An 18,080-nucleotide genomic window follows, 5' to 3' on the forward strand; every position below is an offset into this window, starting at 1 on the left:
TTTTTTTTACCAGCTGTCAAACGTTATCCTATTACTAGGCTGAAATGGCTAACACAGATTTGTTACGTGATGCAAATATCACAGCAGAAGCCTCCTTTACGACGCTCTTTCACCTAGTTTCTGCAATAGTTTATTGAAATATTTTTATTCTTAAACTGTAGTTTAACGTTAATTTCTTAATTTCACGTTATTTTTCTGAAAGCAAGCTTTTGGGCCCATCAAAAATGGCTTGCACCTTACAATTGGCATTTATAATATACAAGATATGCAAATATACCTGTGTGTCAGGTGTAAAGAACCATCTACGGAGCATGCGCGTGGGAACTACAATGTACAAACAAGCACGCAGGTATGTCTGCGATTCTTTTATTCCTGTAAAATTTCCAAGAGGTGAATAAAATCTGTCATTTGTTCTTAGCTAATAGATTTTCAGACATTATTTTCCAGTCCTCATATCACAGCTGTTATATGCTTAAAAAGAAAGAAAAAAATACGCCTCTGCAGACAGGGCAAGCTTAAACCTGCCACCGATTGTAAAAATCACAGTGTCACAGGTGCGCTTTTAATCGAATTGCAACCTCAGAGGTTAAGTTGGGGGAAAAAAAATCAAACCGTCCGGGATGTGGAAGGTCGAACCGCTGGGAGAGCAACCTGCAGGCCCCGTTCGGCGAGTTTCTCTCCGCACTTCCGCGGCAGCCCGGGTCCTCCCCTCCTGTCCTCGTAGGGCTGGTACCCTCCCTTCCTCCCCACCTGTTCGGCTCCCTAGCGATGGGAATGGGAACTCTCTGCATGGGAGTTTCCTTTCCTTCCGCTCCCCCAGCCGGACCCCAAAGACCCGAAATAGGGTGGGAGGGAAATTCCTACACGGTCCCTGCCCACCCCCGCCCGTTTCTGACTTCGGCTCACTGCCTCTCTCGCTCCGATGCCGCCGAGCCGCGTCACTACTTCTAGGTGGCCGACCCGCGGAGGTGGCGGCGAGCTCCGGGGCTCTGGGCAGGGAAATGGGGCAGGGTGAGTGAGCCGGCTTGGGCAAGGCCCCGCGGCGCCCCGTGAGGGCCAGCCACCCCGCCCGCAGGGCAGGGGGAGGCGCTGCCTCGGCCCGGCCCGCGCGGGGCTGAGCTTGGGAGAGGCTGCCGCGCTCTTCTCCTTCAAGTCCTGGCTTGAGAGACCAACTACAAGCGCGCGGTCCGGGGGAGGGAAGAGTGGGAGAGGAAGCCGCGGGAAAGAACAGGCGAGCCACTGTCTCCTTCTGAAAAGAAAGTAGGAGCCCTGGGTGGGAAAAGAGAATTAGCCCTCCTAACTTTTCTCCGCGAAAAGTTTTCCCAGGGCGTTTTGTTTGTGCAGACTCGGCCGGGGAGCCCGGAGACGCGCTGCCGGCGTGGCGTTGGTGCCCGTGAGCCTCGCTTCTTGCCCCGCTCCTCCTCCTTCCAGCCTGGGCAGCTCCTCTCCCGCCCCGAGAGGCGCCAAATGGCTACCCAGTAAGCCCCACGGGGCGGGGGCTGCAGCGCCGCCTCCCGCCGCCGCAGTTGCGGGCGGCCGCTAGGACCTGAGGCAGGGGCGCCCGCGGGCTGGGAGCCTCGGCCCGCAGGTGGAAGCGCACCGGCCCGGGGCTGGGGGGCTCGGGCGGGCACTTGACGCGCGTCCCGCCTCGCTCAGGCCTCGGGTAGTTGCGCGTCTCGCCCTGACCAGCCGGCCTCTCCCATTCTAGCAGTGACACGCCGCCTCGGAGCTGGAGCCCGCGCAGCGCCCCGCAGGGCGATGGACAGCCACACCCCGCGCGCGCAGGACGCCCTGGCGGCGCCCACACCTCCTGCCGCCTCAACAGGGTAAGCTTAGAGCGCCGCGCCGAAGTTCTCCCGGGAGGGCGAGGGCAGCAAGGCCGCAGCGCGTTTACCTGACTGGCAACTCGCTGCCCTGCCAGCTGCCTGACTCACTGGCTGGATAGGCAGCCGAGGAGGCTGCTTCCTCCCGGCCTCTTTGGAGGCCGCCCGGGCGCGGGGGCGGAGGGCTATGGCAGTTTTGATTGCTTTTCTCCTGGGGCTGCTCTGAGTGCTGAAGGGCAGCTGAATGCCAGGAATTGGGTGAGGAGTCCTAGAACAAAAATTGTAACAAAGAGCCCCTTGTTTGGTGCTCTGGAAGAGGGGCGGACGATACCTGTAAGTGAGCACCTGGGAGGGGGGAAGAAAGTTTCCTTGGCTGAGGGCTGAGGCCCAAGCAGGTGAGCAGTGTCAAAGTGACTGTAAGGAAGGGGCTTTCTGCGAGCGGTGGAGGGCAACGGGAGAGTGTACCAGCTGTCAGCCTTCATGACAGTTCCGGGACCCAGCAGGGTGAGCGCCTCTGACTGGGGGTGTGTGTGCCTGTGGCCAATTGCTGGTGCCAAAGTGTAGCGCAAAGTCAGACTGCAAACAAGATACTTTTCTTTGTGTCCTCACGTGTTTGAATTGAGATTGGAGGGTAAGGGGCTGTCACACGGTGAGTTAATATTAAATGAAGCATGTCTTCCTGCCAGATATGCTAATAATCACCTTGCTAAGCGTTTGGGTAAACAGTAATGAGAACAGGTAGTTCTGCAAGAGATGGGGAGAACCTGAAAATAACCTTCGTCTTGGTAAACAGTGAAGGCTTAACATGGGCGCTCTTTGAGCTTCTGAAGTGGGAACCCCTTTGATGTAGCATAACTTTTCCTACATTTGTTCTCCCAAGTCAGTTTCTTTTGTGATAATCTAATGCTCTAAAGAGAACACAAACATTCCAGGAAAGAAACGTTAAGGAAAAATCGACTTTGTAACTAATGAATGAGAGTTGTACAGTTTTCCTGATTTAAGAGTAGAGAAGTCATTTTTCCCTGGAACATGACAGGCGTTTCCTTAGAAGCAAGTCACAGCATGTTTATTCATCAGAGACCATGCGAACATTGGCAGTTGTCTAGAGGAAACATGGAAAAGTCTCAAAGCAACATGACTAATAAAAAAGATATTTAGTATAATGCTTACGTAGAGGAAACATGTAGTGTATGAATTCTTTCATTTGTTCGAACTGTCTTCTCCCCTCTGCAAATAGCCCTGTTACTGTTGACTTCCGTTCCTATTATTTTCCCAGTGTTTTCATTGTTCAGCATTATATATTCTTCCATTTATTCTCACATCAGGATGTGTGAGTAAAGAAATATATCGGTAGAAAGATCTTAATCATAAAAGCATGTGCCTCTAAATGGAACTTAAGAGATACGTAAATTGAAGATGAAACAACTTTAAGGAATACAGAAATATATTTGGGTGCCACAAAATAAGATAGTATTAAACTGGTGGATTTGAAAATGGATTAGGTTATGGGACAATTAAAAAAAATGACAGCATATGCATAGACACGAAGTACACTTACTGGTGTTCAGAAATCAATACTTTTGAGTGAAATAGGTGAGATCGGATGGTTATGGATGAAGGCGTGGAAAGAGCTATCTAATGATAAGCACAACTACAGTTAAGATCTTCAGATTTCACTGTCGAGAATTTAAAGGTTAAACTGAAACATTCTTGAAAATAACGTACAAAACTGCTTTATCTAATTCAGCTATGAAGAAAAATACTTTTAAGGAATTTGACCTCTCTCCAAATTTAAGGAGAGACATCTGCAAAAATGCTCTGACATCTAGAGTAACACCCCGACTGTATCATTTTACCCTGCATTCTATTTAGAGAAGTGATCAATGTCTGCAAAATATAAACATAAAAAAATATCACCTTTCACTTTTCTATCTTGTCCTTTGGCATATCCCAAGTGCCTTTTATATTTGTTGAATATTCAGTACAGTATTGCTTTTGTTCTTTTTCTCAAAAAGTCCAGAACGTTAAAAATGATTTAATTGTGGGGGGGAAAAGTATCCTAGGTATGGGTTTATGGGAGGTAGCAGGGAGCAATCTCAAAATGTTACAATAAATTATTGGGTTTGGGAAGTAAATTCCTTACTATAAAACTAATTAAACCATGACTCATGACTCTAATAACCTATGAGGCCTAGTTTAGTCCTCCTTAGATATCCTTGCTCTAAAGAATCCCTCTGTAATTTTCCAAGTTTTACATTGTTGTAACAGGTCATTTAAAAGAAATCTAGTGCAACTCTGTATTTTACAAATGAGAATCTGAAGCCTGGAGACACTGAGTGACTTTGCTTAAGTGAACAAATGAGTGGCAAAACCTGAAGGAAAACCCAGGACTTTGGTTGCCTGGGAAAACCCAGGTAGTTTATTGCCTTTTTTTTTTTTTTTTTTTAAATCTTTTCCTGACCACTGTAAGATACATTTAAATTTCAAAGAGTCAGTATGGGTACATTATCTTTAGCACTACTACTGCTTGTGTTTTTTACTTGCCCTAACAGATACCACCCCCCTTTTAAAATTCATTGAAATTTAAATGTCAAAAGTGTAGTTAATCTTGCTGAGGGACCTTTACGTTTTGATTCTGAAACAAATTTTCAGGAATGGACAGGGGTAGAAAACCTACTTTCTAATTTTGCAGCTTTGGAGCTATGGAGTTCATTGTAGAAAAAATTTGATTTAGCAGATACTTTTTTAAGCTGTTCTTTGAATGCACTGCTGGCTCTAAAATTTTACTGATTGTATAAACTGAATTCTTGTTAGCTGACATTTATTGACTACTTAGAAGTTGAGTACCTTAGCTGAGGTTTCAATATGAGAATTACCTAGGGATCTTTAAAACTAACACCCATGCTCTCACACCTGCTACCTGTTCTGATTTTATTTGGCCTGTGCTGGCGGCGACAAGCTGTGGAGAGGTGTTAAATGCTGCTCCAGTGATTGTAATGGGCTATCAGATCTGAGAACCATTAAGTAGATGTCAACACGTGAGATGGAGATGAAGCCATAAATGGCATGAGGGTTGTTATTAATCATTTTTAGGCAACTCACGATCCTCACTTTCAGCTTTAGTTTGCTGCTTTAAAGATTCCATTTAGGTCCTTTACAGTGATATTAAAAAAAAAAAAATTGCTGCTCCTTTCTGAGGAAGTACTTTAACTCTGCTTTGCAGTTGTGGAAACCGAGGCTCTGAGAGCTAAAATAACAAACTCAGAGCCACAAAACTTGAAGTGATGAAAGAATAACAGAAACAAGATCTGATCCCCATACCTGTGCTCTTCCTCAGTAGGCATGTTGGCACCCAGTGTTTGCCGCTATGGATTACTCTGAATGGCTGGCTAGAGTATTTTTATTTAGAGTGCCTTTATAAGTGTCTTGCCTTGACTCTTTTTAGAATCATGTCTGTATTCTTAAAAAACTCCTACAAATTCTAATGCATATGAGAAACCCCAATCCTAGGATTTAAAAGGAACTTAAATGTTTGGTTTATGTCTTCAAAATATTTAACATTTCATGTGGTTTGGGATGATTTAACTCTTTTGTCATATGACAAGCTACTTATTTTTGCTATTAGGTGGCTATCAAATTTATACTGTACTTTCAAAAGCAGGAATTTTTGATTATCAAATAAGAAAAATGAAATTAAGGTAATATTAGACTTTCTGTCCAAAGTCGAATTTCCTCTAAATGTGTTAAAGGATATTGAATAACGTTATGACCTTATTACAGTATGGAAATGCCAGGTGTATTTATGTAACAAATGTCATGCTTCATGTTATTGAGACAACTACTTTCATTTAACTAATTAGTCAAAACTTGTGAGCCCTTACTTTATGTAAAACGTTTTTCTAGGTACTAGGAGATTGGCTCCTGATGTTAAGAGCTTTACCAAAGAAATTCGCTATGCAGGAAAAGAACAGGATGTTAGTATGGAAATAGTACTTTCATGTTAGCTTTAAAACATTATGTTTATGCTTTAGGCTTAATATGCAATAGCTTCAGTCTCTGATCAGCAAACTATGGCCCAGCAAAAGCAAGTCCAGAAGGCTGAAATGGGCCCTTCACCTATTTGGGTTTAACTGTATTTTTTTTGGTGATAAAATGCATATCACAAGATTTATCTTAAACATTTTTAAGTGTACAGTTCAGTGGTACATTCATATTGTTGTAAAGCCAGCACCACCATCCATTTCCAGAACTCTCTTCATCTTGTAGAAGTGAAACTTCATAGCTGTTAAACATAGCTCCCACTCTCCTTCCCCCCATCCCCTGGCAGCCCCCATTCTACTTTCTGTCTCTGTGATTTTGACCCCTCTAGGTAGCTCATAGAAGTGGAATCAAACAGTCTATTTTTTTTTTTTTTTGTGACTGGTTTATTTAATTTAGCATAATGTTCTCAAAGTTCATATTGTATCATATCTCAGAATTTCCTTTTTTAGGGCTGAATAATATTCTACATTTTGCTTATCCATTTACCTGTGTATGGACACTGGGTTGCTTTCTTATTGTAGATATTGTGAATAATGCTGCTAGGAACATGGGTATGCAAATATCTTTTTAAGACCCTGCTTTCAGTTCTTTTGAAGTAGAATTGCTGGATCAAATGGTAATTTTATTTTTAATTTTCCGAGGGTGACCATAGTCTTTTCCATATTGGTTGTACTGTTTTAACATTCCCAACAATAGCGCACAAGGGTTGTCGACCCTTGTTGGTTTCTGGTTTTGTTTGTTTGTTGTTGTTTTTTTTTTTATAGTAGCCATCTTAATGAGTGTGAGGTGGTATCTCATTGTAGTTTTGATTTGCATTTTCCTAGTGATTACTGATGTTGAGCATCATTTCATGTCCTTATTTATTTGCTTATGTTCTTTTGAGAAATGTTTAAGTTCTTTGCCTATTTTTTATTTGGGTTTGCTTTTTTGGTTGTTGAATTTTAGGAGTTTTGTATATATTCTGAATATTAATCTCTTATCCTCTGTTTCTATAGAGTTTTATTGGCACACAGCCATACTTGCTCATTTGCATATGGTCTATGACTGCCTTCCTATCACAGCTGAATAGCCCAGACAGAGATCGTATGGCCTGCAAAGCTAAAAATATTTACCTTGTGGCCATATATAAAGTTTGGTGACCCTCCTGACCTAACTTATGAAATAGATAAATGAAGTCGTGATTATTTAATTCAAATTTATTTACTGGCAGGAGGACTTCTAAGTGTTAAACTTAAATATAAATTGGAACAAAATGATTAATGTTCTGTTTGCATATAACAAAATATAGTAAGAGATTTGCAGAATGGTGATTAAGTGAAAACAGGCGTGGTCCCAAGCATTGTAAAATTTTAACGTATGATATTGGAATATATTTTAAAGAGAAGTTCTAAACTTCTATGCTGGAGACACTTTCATGAAAAATGACTAATACATAGTTAAGATGTTTAGGAACAAAGCTGAAGGAGTTCCTGTCTAGGTCTTTGAGTCTATACCTACCTTATGAGTTAAGTCAAACTGCCTTTATATTTCCAGCAAGTGTTTTTGTTGTCGTTAAAGATATTTCATATCTGTAAGCTTTTAGTGTTCTAACATTAGTATGGTAGTTGTTGTAAGCCCCCCCCCCTTTTTTTTAATGACTGCTTTGCTAAATTTTTTCCCCATCTGTTACAGTAAAAATAAACTAAAAGTATGGGAGAAAGAAGTTTCCCAGGACTATTTATAAAGGGCCAAATGTCTTCAGTTTTGCATACAAACTTCATATCTGAGGAATGAATCCCTTGGAAAAGCTTCTTAAAGACTGACTAGTCTTTAGAAAAATGCTAGAGTGAGCTTGGGTAATTTATTATTATTTTCATATAGTTTAAGTTCACAATGCTGTTTATAAATGTAAATAAGTTAAAACTATTTAATGGCTTTAGACATAAAGCTGTAGAGTTGAAATGTGGAATAATTTGACAAAGAAAGTACTTTAATTGGGATGGTCATCTCAGTATTAAGACAGCAAAGAATGCCAAGGCAGGAGAAAGAGTCTATTAAGCTCAACTCCTAGAAAGCTGAAAACTTGGTCCTATTTGTAAGTTTTAATACATTTTAAATGGTGATAAATCTTTACAAAGGTCAGAATTTCCAGGTTTCATTTAAATAAATTAAGGTATTTGGGTTTCCAATATGTGTTGTGCCCTGTGTTGGGCGATATCCTGATTGTATCTGTGCTTTTTCATGCTATATAGCTCAGGGATATTACTTAGAAACAGGCCTTCAGAAATTTGGTGGGAGGAGAGCACATATACTGCTAAATCAGGTAGGTTTCTTAATTGCCCACTCTTCAGAGAAAAAAACAGCCCCATTAAGGCTTTCGGGTTTGTGGTTATGAGGTGGTGAGAATGGGGGTGCTAGGGAAACAGGGAGAAGAACTGCCTCAGAATCCCTCATTTTAATTCTCCCTAGTTAGTCTTGTTCTGTTAGAAACACTCTGGCCATTGAAATTAGAGCTTCAGAGATAATGTAAACAATTATATATAAAGTACCGTAGTCTTCCCCACCCCCCTTTCTCCATGGGGGATATGTCCCAGCCCCAGTGGATGCCTGAAACTGGGGATAGTACCAAACCCTGTATATACCATTTCCCCCCTCTGCATACACACCTGTGATAGCACAGTAAGAGATTAACCGCACGACTCATAAAATAGAACAGTCCTAACAATTATAAGTTATCTGTAGAGGTTGCTTCGGGGCAACAGGTTGGAGCAATGGAATGTCGAGAGGGCCCACAGAGACCACTTGGCTGAATACAGACGAGCCCATCAGGTGAGCCACCTCAGAATATCCATAGGCTCTAACTCACCACTGGCCTACGTACAACCTGGCACAGTTACCACAAAGGGAAAATTCCATACGTGCCCAGACTTCCTCACTTTCCCTCTTTAAAAGGAGCCCCCACCCCGTTGCCTCCTTTGTCAGTCTCTCCTCCGCTGTCCTGCCTGAGGCTCCCTTGCAGCGCTGCCTATTCCATAAACTCTCTCTCCTTTGTTCTGCCTCAGGTGAATTCTTTCACCACCACGACGCCACTTGATCCTCGCCCCACATTTGGGGGCCCCCGTCCGATGGGGAGAGACGCCACATTATATAATATGTAATAAAAGTTAAGTGAATGTGGTTGGTCTCTCTCACTCCCGCGTGTGCTCACGCGTGTGCTCACGTGTGCACGCTCCATACTACCCCCCCCCCCAATATGGGACTGTACTCACCCTTCCAGTGATGACGTGACATGATAGAATGCCTTCGTGAGGAGATGAAGCGAGGTGGGTGACGTGGGCCCCGTGACGCGGCCCCATGAGGCGCAGGCCACGTGACGCAGGGCGAGGCTACAACTGACCTTGTGACGATTCCTCAGAGGGGGATGGTCTGCTGACCACTGGCGACCGAAACTGCCCAAAGCGAAACCGCAGATGATGGGGACTGCTGTCTGGGTTAATGGGAGAGAGGGTTTCTTTTGTAATTGCCTCAGACTTGTAGAAAATGACTTTGGACAGAATTAAGAGTGAAATACCATATTTTGTGTGTGTGTGTGGGTTGATTTTTGAAAATAACCCAAGTGGTTCAGAGGCAACCCTTTGAAGTGGGGTTGAAAAAGCACCTGAATTATAATAGTTTAGGTCGATGATATGGTAATGCCTATAAAATAATGATTCTGATTTTCTCTTTAACGTGTAGGTTGACTTTAGACAGAGTTGAAAGCCAATGACATCAGAATATATTTTTAAAATAGTAGTGTCATTGGAAGAAGTGCATTATTTTTCAGTGTGATTAATTTGGAGGATTAACACCAAGGTATGCCTTCCACTGTACTTTTTAAATTTAAATATACCATTTCACTTGGTAGCCAATATTACAGCTTCTGCACTTATACCAAGGTATATTTATATTTGTAAGGAAGTAGAGTTAAGATGCTGAAACCTAAATGGGGCATTTATCACCAGTCCTTGAGGATTTTCATCTCTCTAACCTGCATGCACATGCACACACTGCTATTATTTCTGGAGAAATGGAAGTGAGGAAGTATGAGATGACCCCAAGGGGAGTAGTGGTGACAGGAGCCAGAATTTTAACAGCTGCTACAGTTGCTATCAGTTCAGATCTGCTGGAAAAACAGGAAATTGAGTTGCTAAATCGGAACATGGCTACCACCCTACCATTCCCATGTCTAATGGACATGCAGTAGTTTCTAGGCCAAATTAAGTCAACAGTAGTCAAGCTAATTATAAGAGCTGCTGAATTTATTATTTCCTTTGTGCTAAAGTGGAAGTGTCAGAAGAGCAACCCTTTGTTTCTTTCTTGTTCTTTTATGCCTGCCAGTCAAGTATCAGTGCTTTAATAGAATTAGGAAAGAGACAGGGTGACTGTGTTAAAGAACCTCATGGTCTCAGGCAGTCCCCTCATGTTCTCGGGTATTCATGATTCCATCATTTGCTGGCAGCAAAACTCCTAACTGAAGTGCTTACTAGATTATGGGAGTGGTTTCTTCCAGTCTTTCGCTTTTATTTAAGATGTCCATTCCCAGAAAGCAGCTAGATGCTTTAATTTCAAATGAAAATCTTTCTTTTCTGCTTTAGGAGAGCAAAGCTGGAGGTGGCAGAAAAGAATTTTAGCATATGAAAATAAACTAATTTTTAAATTTTATGTTGTAATCCCATGCTACCAGCCTTTTATCTTCAGTTTTCTTTCTCTGAAAGAGGGCAAGTTTTACCGTGATAGTTTTATATTACCTGTGAACATTTACCTTTCTAGGAAAGTTAGGGATGACTTTTTTTTGAATGAAAAACGAGTGATCTGAAAGGGGAAATATACTGATTTTTCGCCTCACATTTTAATTGGGACAAATTTTTATCTAGAACTTATTCCCACCTGTAATTTACTCCAGTTTACCACATATCGTTTTTTAAATTATTAACCTATAGTGTATTATTTGTTTCAGGAGTACAGGTCTGTGATTCATTGGTCTTACACAATATACAGCGCTCACCACAACACATACCTTCCCCAGTGTCCATCATCCAGCCACCCCACCCCTCCCATCCCCCTCCACTCCAGCAACCCTCGGTTTGTTTTCTAAGATTAAGAGTCTCTTATGGTTTATCTCCTCCTCTGGTTTCTTGTTTCATTTTTTCATCTCTTCCCCTATGATCCTCTGCCTTGTTCCTCAAATTCCACATATGAGTGAGATCATATGATAATTGTCTTTCTCTGATTGACTTATTTCGCCTAGCATAATACCCTCTAGTTCCATTCACGTCGTTGCAAATGGTAAGATTTCATTTTTTTGATGGCTGCATGATATTCCATTTTTTATATATATATGTATATATATATTTTATATTTATATATATATACATATATTTTATATATATATTTTATATATATATACATTTTTTATATATATATACATATATATATACACACACACACACACACCACATTTTCTTTATCCATTCATCTGTCAGTGGACATCTGGGCTCTTTCCATAGTTTGGCTATTGTGGACATTGCTGCTATGAATATTGGAGTACAGGTGCCCCTTCAGATTACTACGTTTGTATCTTTGGGGTAAATACCCAGTAGTATAATTGCTGGGTCATAGGGTAGCTCTATTTTTAACTTTTTGAGGAACCTACGTACTGTTTTCCCAGTAGTATATTTGTAAATATAATATGATATTGTAAATACGTTTGTATCTTTGGGGTAAATACCCAGTAGTATAATTGCTGGGTCATAGGGTAGCTCTATTTTCAACTTTTTGAGGAACCTACGTACTGTTTTCCAGAGTGGCTGCACCAGCTTGCATTCCTATCAGCAGTGTAGGAGGGCTCCCCTTTCTCTGCATCCTCGCCAACATCTATCATTTCCAGACTTGTTAATTTTAGCCATTCTGACTGGTATGAGATGGTATCTCATTGTGGTTTTGATTTGTATTTCCCTGATGCCGAGTGATGTTGAGTATTTTTTCATGTGTCTGTTGGCCATTTGTATGTCTTCTTTGAAGAAATGTCTCTTCATGTCTTCTGCCCATTTCTTGATTGGATTATTTGTTCCCTGGGTGTTGAGTTTGATAAGTTCTTTACAGATTTTGGATACTAGCCCTTTATCTGATTACCATATATCATTTTTGAAATACAACCTTGTCTGAAAGGGGCAATGTCTAACTTATGCCTAATCGTCTGTGATCCTGTGTGTATGTAGAAAAACAAGGAAATTCATTCATAGATGATGCTAAGAAAATTTAGTCCTGAAGTTTATGGTATCCTTGTGAGGCCTAGGCACATGTTTCCAACTAACTTGGTAGTTGTAAGTGGTATAGACTTGAATTTACTAATGGTGTTTTTAGAGTTTTTTCTTTTTTCTTTTTCTTCTTCTTCTTTTTTTTTTTTTAAGATTTTATTTATTTATTCAACAGAACACAAGCAGGGGGAGCGGCAGAGGGAGAGGGAGAAGCAGGCTCCCTGCTGAGCAGGGAGCCCAATGCAGGGCTCCATCCTAGGACTCTGGGACCATGACCCGAGCTGAAGGCAGATGCTTTACCGACTTAGCTAGCCACCCAGGTGCCCCTAGAGTGTTTCTAATCAAATTCAGGATTACATATATATGTTGGGGATGCACCATTTTGAGGTTTTCATTTTTTTGTGAATCATAGTGATTTAGGACACTAAGCAGATCATGCAAGTTCAAATTAGTGACAATTCTAAAAGTTATCTGAAGGTGTTAAATGAATATTTGCTGTAATTTTTGGTAAACCAAATCCATTTTTTGTATTCTTCCAGATATTAAGCACATCAAGTTGGTGGTGATGAGTATTTGAATATCGTGGATTTGGATTAGTGAAATTTAGGCAAGGTAGAGACCAAGTTTCTGGAACCCCACAGATAATTGGAATGGTTTGAACACAGAGACACTGTTGGTATTAAAGGAACAGCCTTGGGATACGAAGAAATGATGGGCTGTCTGAAGGCATACAGAGCTTGGGAGGCAGGGGAGCAGTACAGTGATGGCTATTTAATTCCATCTTTTACCATCTGTTGATCTTCACAGGGAATTTCATAAGATTTCCTGTCAAGAAGTAATTTTTAAAAATCCTGGCACTTGGCCATTTTGTTTTAATAGTTAAAGGCTATGTAGAATGCCCTGCTGTCTGAATCAAACCTTGTCAAAACCTCTGCTTATTGTGTGGATGATTCATTCTGGTGTGTGATCTGTGTGACTGGTGAGGAACCTGTCTTACTTGGGCTGAGTTGTGAATGGCTTTGCACACATTCTCTCTGTGGCCTTAGGAGTATTTCCTCAAAAATGATCTTTACCAATGTAGCCCTATGTCAAAAACATTCTTGAGGAGTAAGAAAAGGCAGGGTGTGCTTTCCAATTGAGAATGGCGGCTTCCCCCCCCCCCTTAAACATAACAATGCTAATTAAAACCAGTTTTCATTGATATATGTATTTTAAGCTCCAAAATGAGCTGTGTCAGGGTGCCTGGGTGGCTCAGGTGGTTAAGCGTCATCAAGTCCGCATTGGGCTCCCGGCTCCGTGGGGAGTGTGCTTCTCCCTCTGCCCCTCACTCGGATCTTGTGCTCTCTCTCAAATAAATAAATAAAATCTTTAAAAAACCCAGCTATGTCAAAGCAGAAAACATTTCTGAAGTATTGGTTTTTAAAATAAGATGGGAAAATTTGAGAGAAATCGTAATACCCTGTACACATGCAATGTGATTTTTCATTTTATGTTTAAATACATGAAGTGCATCTCAGTCATTGTATATAGTACTCATTTACTTGAGCCCTTTGTGCTCTGCTTATGTTTTTGCACTACTGCTTCATGGAAAAAAAGTTAAATTTTGTGTGTTGCGAAGGGGAATACCTCTAGTTTTCCCTGCCTTCTTCGCTTAGCTAAGTAGATGCACTCAGTGCTAAATGGAAATATAGAGATAATTAAGTTTTTATGTGGGGATATAGATGAAGAAAGGAACAAGAAAATAGGCAATATATTCAATGAGTGGAAAAGTGAAAAATAGAACAGTCTCTGGTGGTGAAAGAAAAGGCAGTGGTGTTAAATGCTACATTTTGCTGATTTAAGCAGTTTGAGGCTTGAAGTCTTTAATCTCTTACACTCAGTTGGTAACTCCAGAACTGTTAGTTTGTGAAACATTTCTGTGATCTTAAATCGTTAGAGAGCATTTTCTGCCAAAGACCATGTATAACCTCTTCAAAAGTACCATATTTTGGGGGCAGAGATTCCATCCAAAATATAATTGATAATTATTCTAATGACAGTAGTTCTTTACATTGGTGTTTATAGGTCACACCACTTATTCATTATTTTTTAATAGGCAATATGTCCAAATGGCACAACATTCAAGTGAAAAATGACCAAATAGTGGGAGACCTCTATCCAGTCCCTTGGTTCCTGGTATCCAGGTTTTCTCCACAGAGGCAGTCAGTGTCACCAGTTCTTTCAAATCCTGGTAGGATACTGTTTACCAGCTCTGTCCAATGGGAATATAATGGAAACCACAAATACAATTTAAATTTTTTTAGGCACTACATTAAAAAATTCATCTTAAATAATATATTACACGATGCAAAGTTAACATGATTCTAGTTCTACAAAACATGAATGTTGTCTTCAACAAAATATTTTGCATTGAGTCAGTTTTGAAATTCAATTACATAAAATTGAAATTTAAATTCTTAATCACAGTAACCACATATCCAGTGCTGAAAAGCCTTATGTAATTATTGGCTACCATATTGGAGAGTGCATCTCCTTACACTCAGGAGCAAATGAATATATGTGTGCATATTGTTTCTGTCTCTCTTATTCACAGTGCTGCTTTGTACCTTGCTTTTTTAAAATTTTTACTTAATTATATAACTTGGTAATTATTCCATTTCACTACATAAAGGGCTCTATTTTTTTCCCCTAGTATGTATTATGTCTTTGTAGAGATGAACCATGACTTATATAACTAGTGCCCTATCGATGGATCCTGGATTTACTCCCCGAACCACGACTCTTTGCTATTATTAAATGGTCATTTTAGCATTCTTTTCACAGTTTACAATTTACTGTGCTAATACTCTTTCCTGGTATGTTTGATTAAGTTAACTAGATTGTGAAAACCTAGAAAGCAGGGGCCATGTTCTTGACTTCTTTTGTGTAACTACTGGGTTTAATTTAATTTCCCGCACGTACCTAGACACCTAATGATGAGTTATTGGATAGGTATTATTTGAACTTGTGTGAACCTGAGCAAGAGGTCAGTGTTGGGGATGAAGACCAGTGGATTACCTGTTCACTAGAGAGGTAAAAGCTCAGTTACGCAAAGCATCAAACCGATTATTTAACATTCATCTTTGCAGCCATTAATCAGTGAATTGTTAAACCACCATCAAATACTACACCATTAAAAGAGCTGTTGTAAATCTTTTAATACTCTACTATAAAATTTCATTTCTTGGTCTGATAGTAACTTTTAGCATTATTCCCTGCGGTGGTGTTTATAAGAGAAATATGCATCTCATTAGTGCTACAAGTGAAAATTCTGAGTAATGTTTCCATCTCATACTTACACAAAACCAAGGGTTTGGCCATCATGGGTAGGATTGTTTAACAGGACATAAGTGCTATATGATTATTTACGGCGTAAATATTCCTATTTGAATAATGATAGCAGAGTAACATTTGGTTTGTAGAATATAGGTTTGAAGAAATTAGTCATTAATTGCATGATTAATTAGTGCATAAGAATTCCACTCATTTGTGTCAAGACCCTAAAATCTAAATTGTCGACAGCCTTGCTATTTTGATTCATTTATTCTACCGGTATAAGAAATTAGCCTTTTGATGTGAACAATAGTAGCTAAAGAATAAGAACAAATAATAATGGGTGTTTTCTTCCAGCTCATGAAAGAAGAGTTTGAGAATTTAAACATATCATGAGTGGAAGAAATTAAATTGTCGAATAGACACCTAGGAAAGAAAAATCAGTATGAGTGTTCTTTCTTCCCAGTGTTTTTGGAAGTTATATTTCAAGATGTGTACAAAACTGCTAATATTATAGTAGAAAACAAATTTGCTCATTTTATTTTTCTAAGAATGTTTTTGGCAGCAAGTTGACATTTTACATTATTTTCAAATGAAATTCTAAGCCAGAATTCATCAGGGGAAAAAAAAACCCAAAACCTTGAAAAAGTAAAAGTTTAATGTATGGCCAGGTATACAGTATTCCATAAAGCATTTTAAGCGAGGCTAATTCTCTCCGTTTACTCTGCAGTCTACCTTATAGTTGTCCAATGCGGTGAACCAGCGCGCCTGGCTCTCAGGCATTTACCAGCATTGTTTTTAGTTTCAAATAAAACTGGTCCATCCAGAAGCCAGAATAACACTCAGCAGGCGGCTGTTGCAAAATGGACTTGGCGACAGAAGATTTGGAACCCAGTCTCTGTTCTGCCACTTGTTGGCTGGGTGCTTTCTTTCCCTCATTGGACCTGAGTTTCCTCTGTGGTGGAAGAAGATAACTTCCACACTTTCATGCTGTATAATTAACACCAGCACATATCAGGCTTTCAGTGTACGCTTCTTAAATTATAAACATTACCTGTTTTTTAGGAAACAGCTTCTTGTAATGCTGACATTGTTACTGTACTAAATGGAAATCGAGTGAGAGAACGTGTCTGACCTCATTTTTCTCTCCCAGGAAGTAGAGGATGGGGTTGGTTTTCTTCATCAGTCCCCCATGAAAGTCTCTGTGCTAGGTGCAGGGAAGTCGTTCTTGGAACACCGAGTACAAAATGGGTACGCATCTTAATGAAAATCACATTCCCTTTTAGAGGAGAAAACCGCCCCCTCTGAGATTAGGAATGTGTTACCAAGGTGATTGCAATTCTGATTGTTTCCTCTTTTTGCCATTGCGGGAATTGCCTTATATTTTAATATTTCACTTTTCTTCTCTGTAAGATGAGAGTAACTCTAACTGCATTTCTTTGATTTTTGTTAGGACTGCTATGTAGTGACTAAAAATTTTCTCTTGTCAAATACAAGAACATTATTATTCAAAAGAGGAAATGGGAATGCAAGACGCTATTCTAACCATAGGCTCTCACATATCGAAGAAATTTTTTTTTTACATAGTGATGACAGTGCATCATTTAGGATGAGAGGCTAATGGGCACCATTCGTTCTAGATTGTATAAAGCTGTAACTTTAGGTTCTGGTAGCAGTGCGTTAGCATGGTCTGAAAGTTAACCCTGCATTGCCTTGACCAAAAGCCTTTATTAGAGCAAATATAATTAAATAGTCTTATTAATGTTTTTCCTGGATTTGCTTTTTTTTGGTAATATAGGAATATTTTCCATATTCTTGCAGATAAGTTTGGATGTCAAAGAGAAAAGACTATTCAGAATTTAACATAATTAAGATCTACTTTTTCTTAGTAAGTATAATGAAAAATTTTAGGCAGAATGAATTACACTTATGCATAGACTCTGCACTTGGAAAGTTTCTTGAGCATTATGGTGTACCCAGTAAATTTTCTTTTAAATAATGTGTTTTACAAGATAGTATGTAAAGTAGTATGGAATCTTCATTACTTCAGAGTTTGAACAAATATTTTTTAATTCAAATTTCCACTAATTAAGAGGAGCAGGGTTATATTAATTGAAGAACAATGGGCAGTGGCTTATAGGACTCTGGTCATACAATCATTGAGCATTTACTGAACACTGACTATTCGCCAGGTACTGTGTCAAGTGCATGACAGGTGCTACTGCATTTAATTGTCATTAATCACTCTGTAAAGTAGATGTAGTTGTTACCGAGATTGTGTAGAAGAGGAACTGAGGCTTACAGTGTCATTTGTCCAGGGTTACACAGCCAGGCAGTGGCAGATCTGAGTTGAACCCAAATGTCATTTGAAATCCATTTGGTTTGTTCACTTTGCATCTGCTCTGCTGTTCCCCATACCCTCCCCCCAGAACTGCCAGGGGTGGCAGAGCCAATATGATAAATAATAGTAGGAGTCACAGTACATAGGACTAAACACTTTTTTGCTGATTTTTTTCTGATTACAAAATTGACATGCTTATTGTAGAATGTTTGAAAGCAATAAGACTATGTAAAGAAAAATCATTATCTAGGCTACCTGGAGAGAGAACAGTTAACATGATTTGAATTT

At 40.0% G+C, this 18,080-nt stretch overlaps 1 protein-coding gene across 5 annotated transcripts in view; it reads left to right on the top strand.

Moving 5' to 3' along the window:
* Window positions 1-412: 412 nt before the first annotated feature.
* The window catches only part of COBLL1 (cordon-bleu WH2 repeat protein like 1), a 159,668-nt gene continuing 142,000 nt past the window's right edge, over window positions 413-18,080 (top strand). For 4 of the 5 annotated variants that reach the window (XM_040644464.1, XM_040644470.1, XM_040644478.1 and 1 more), the window contains exons 1-2: window positions 413-1,011; window positions 1,709-1,826. In XM_040644464.1, coding sequence (XP_040500398.1) covers window positions 621-1,011; window positions 1,709-1,826 — 509 coding nt within the window. In that variant the 5' untranslated portion in view covers window positions 413-620. Of the gene's footprint in view, window positions 1,012-1,089; window positions 1,232-1,708; window positions 1,827-18,080 lie in introns of those variants that run through there. The other variant, XM_040644481.1, reaches the window with a different exon arrangement.

Source organism: Ursus maritimus, unplaced genomic scaffold (genome assembly GCF_017311325.1).
Source record: "Ursus maritimus isolate PB19 unplaced genomic scaffold, ASM1731132v1 scaffold_1, whole genome shotgun sequence".
NCBI lineage: Eukaryota > Metazoa > Chordata > Mammalia > Carnivora > Ursidae > Ursus > Ursus maritimus.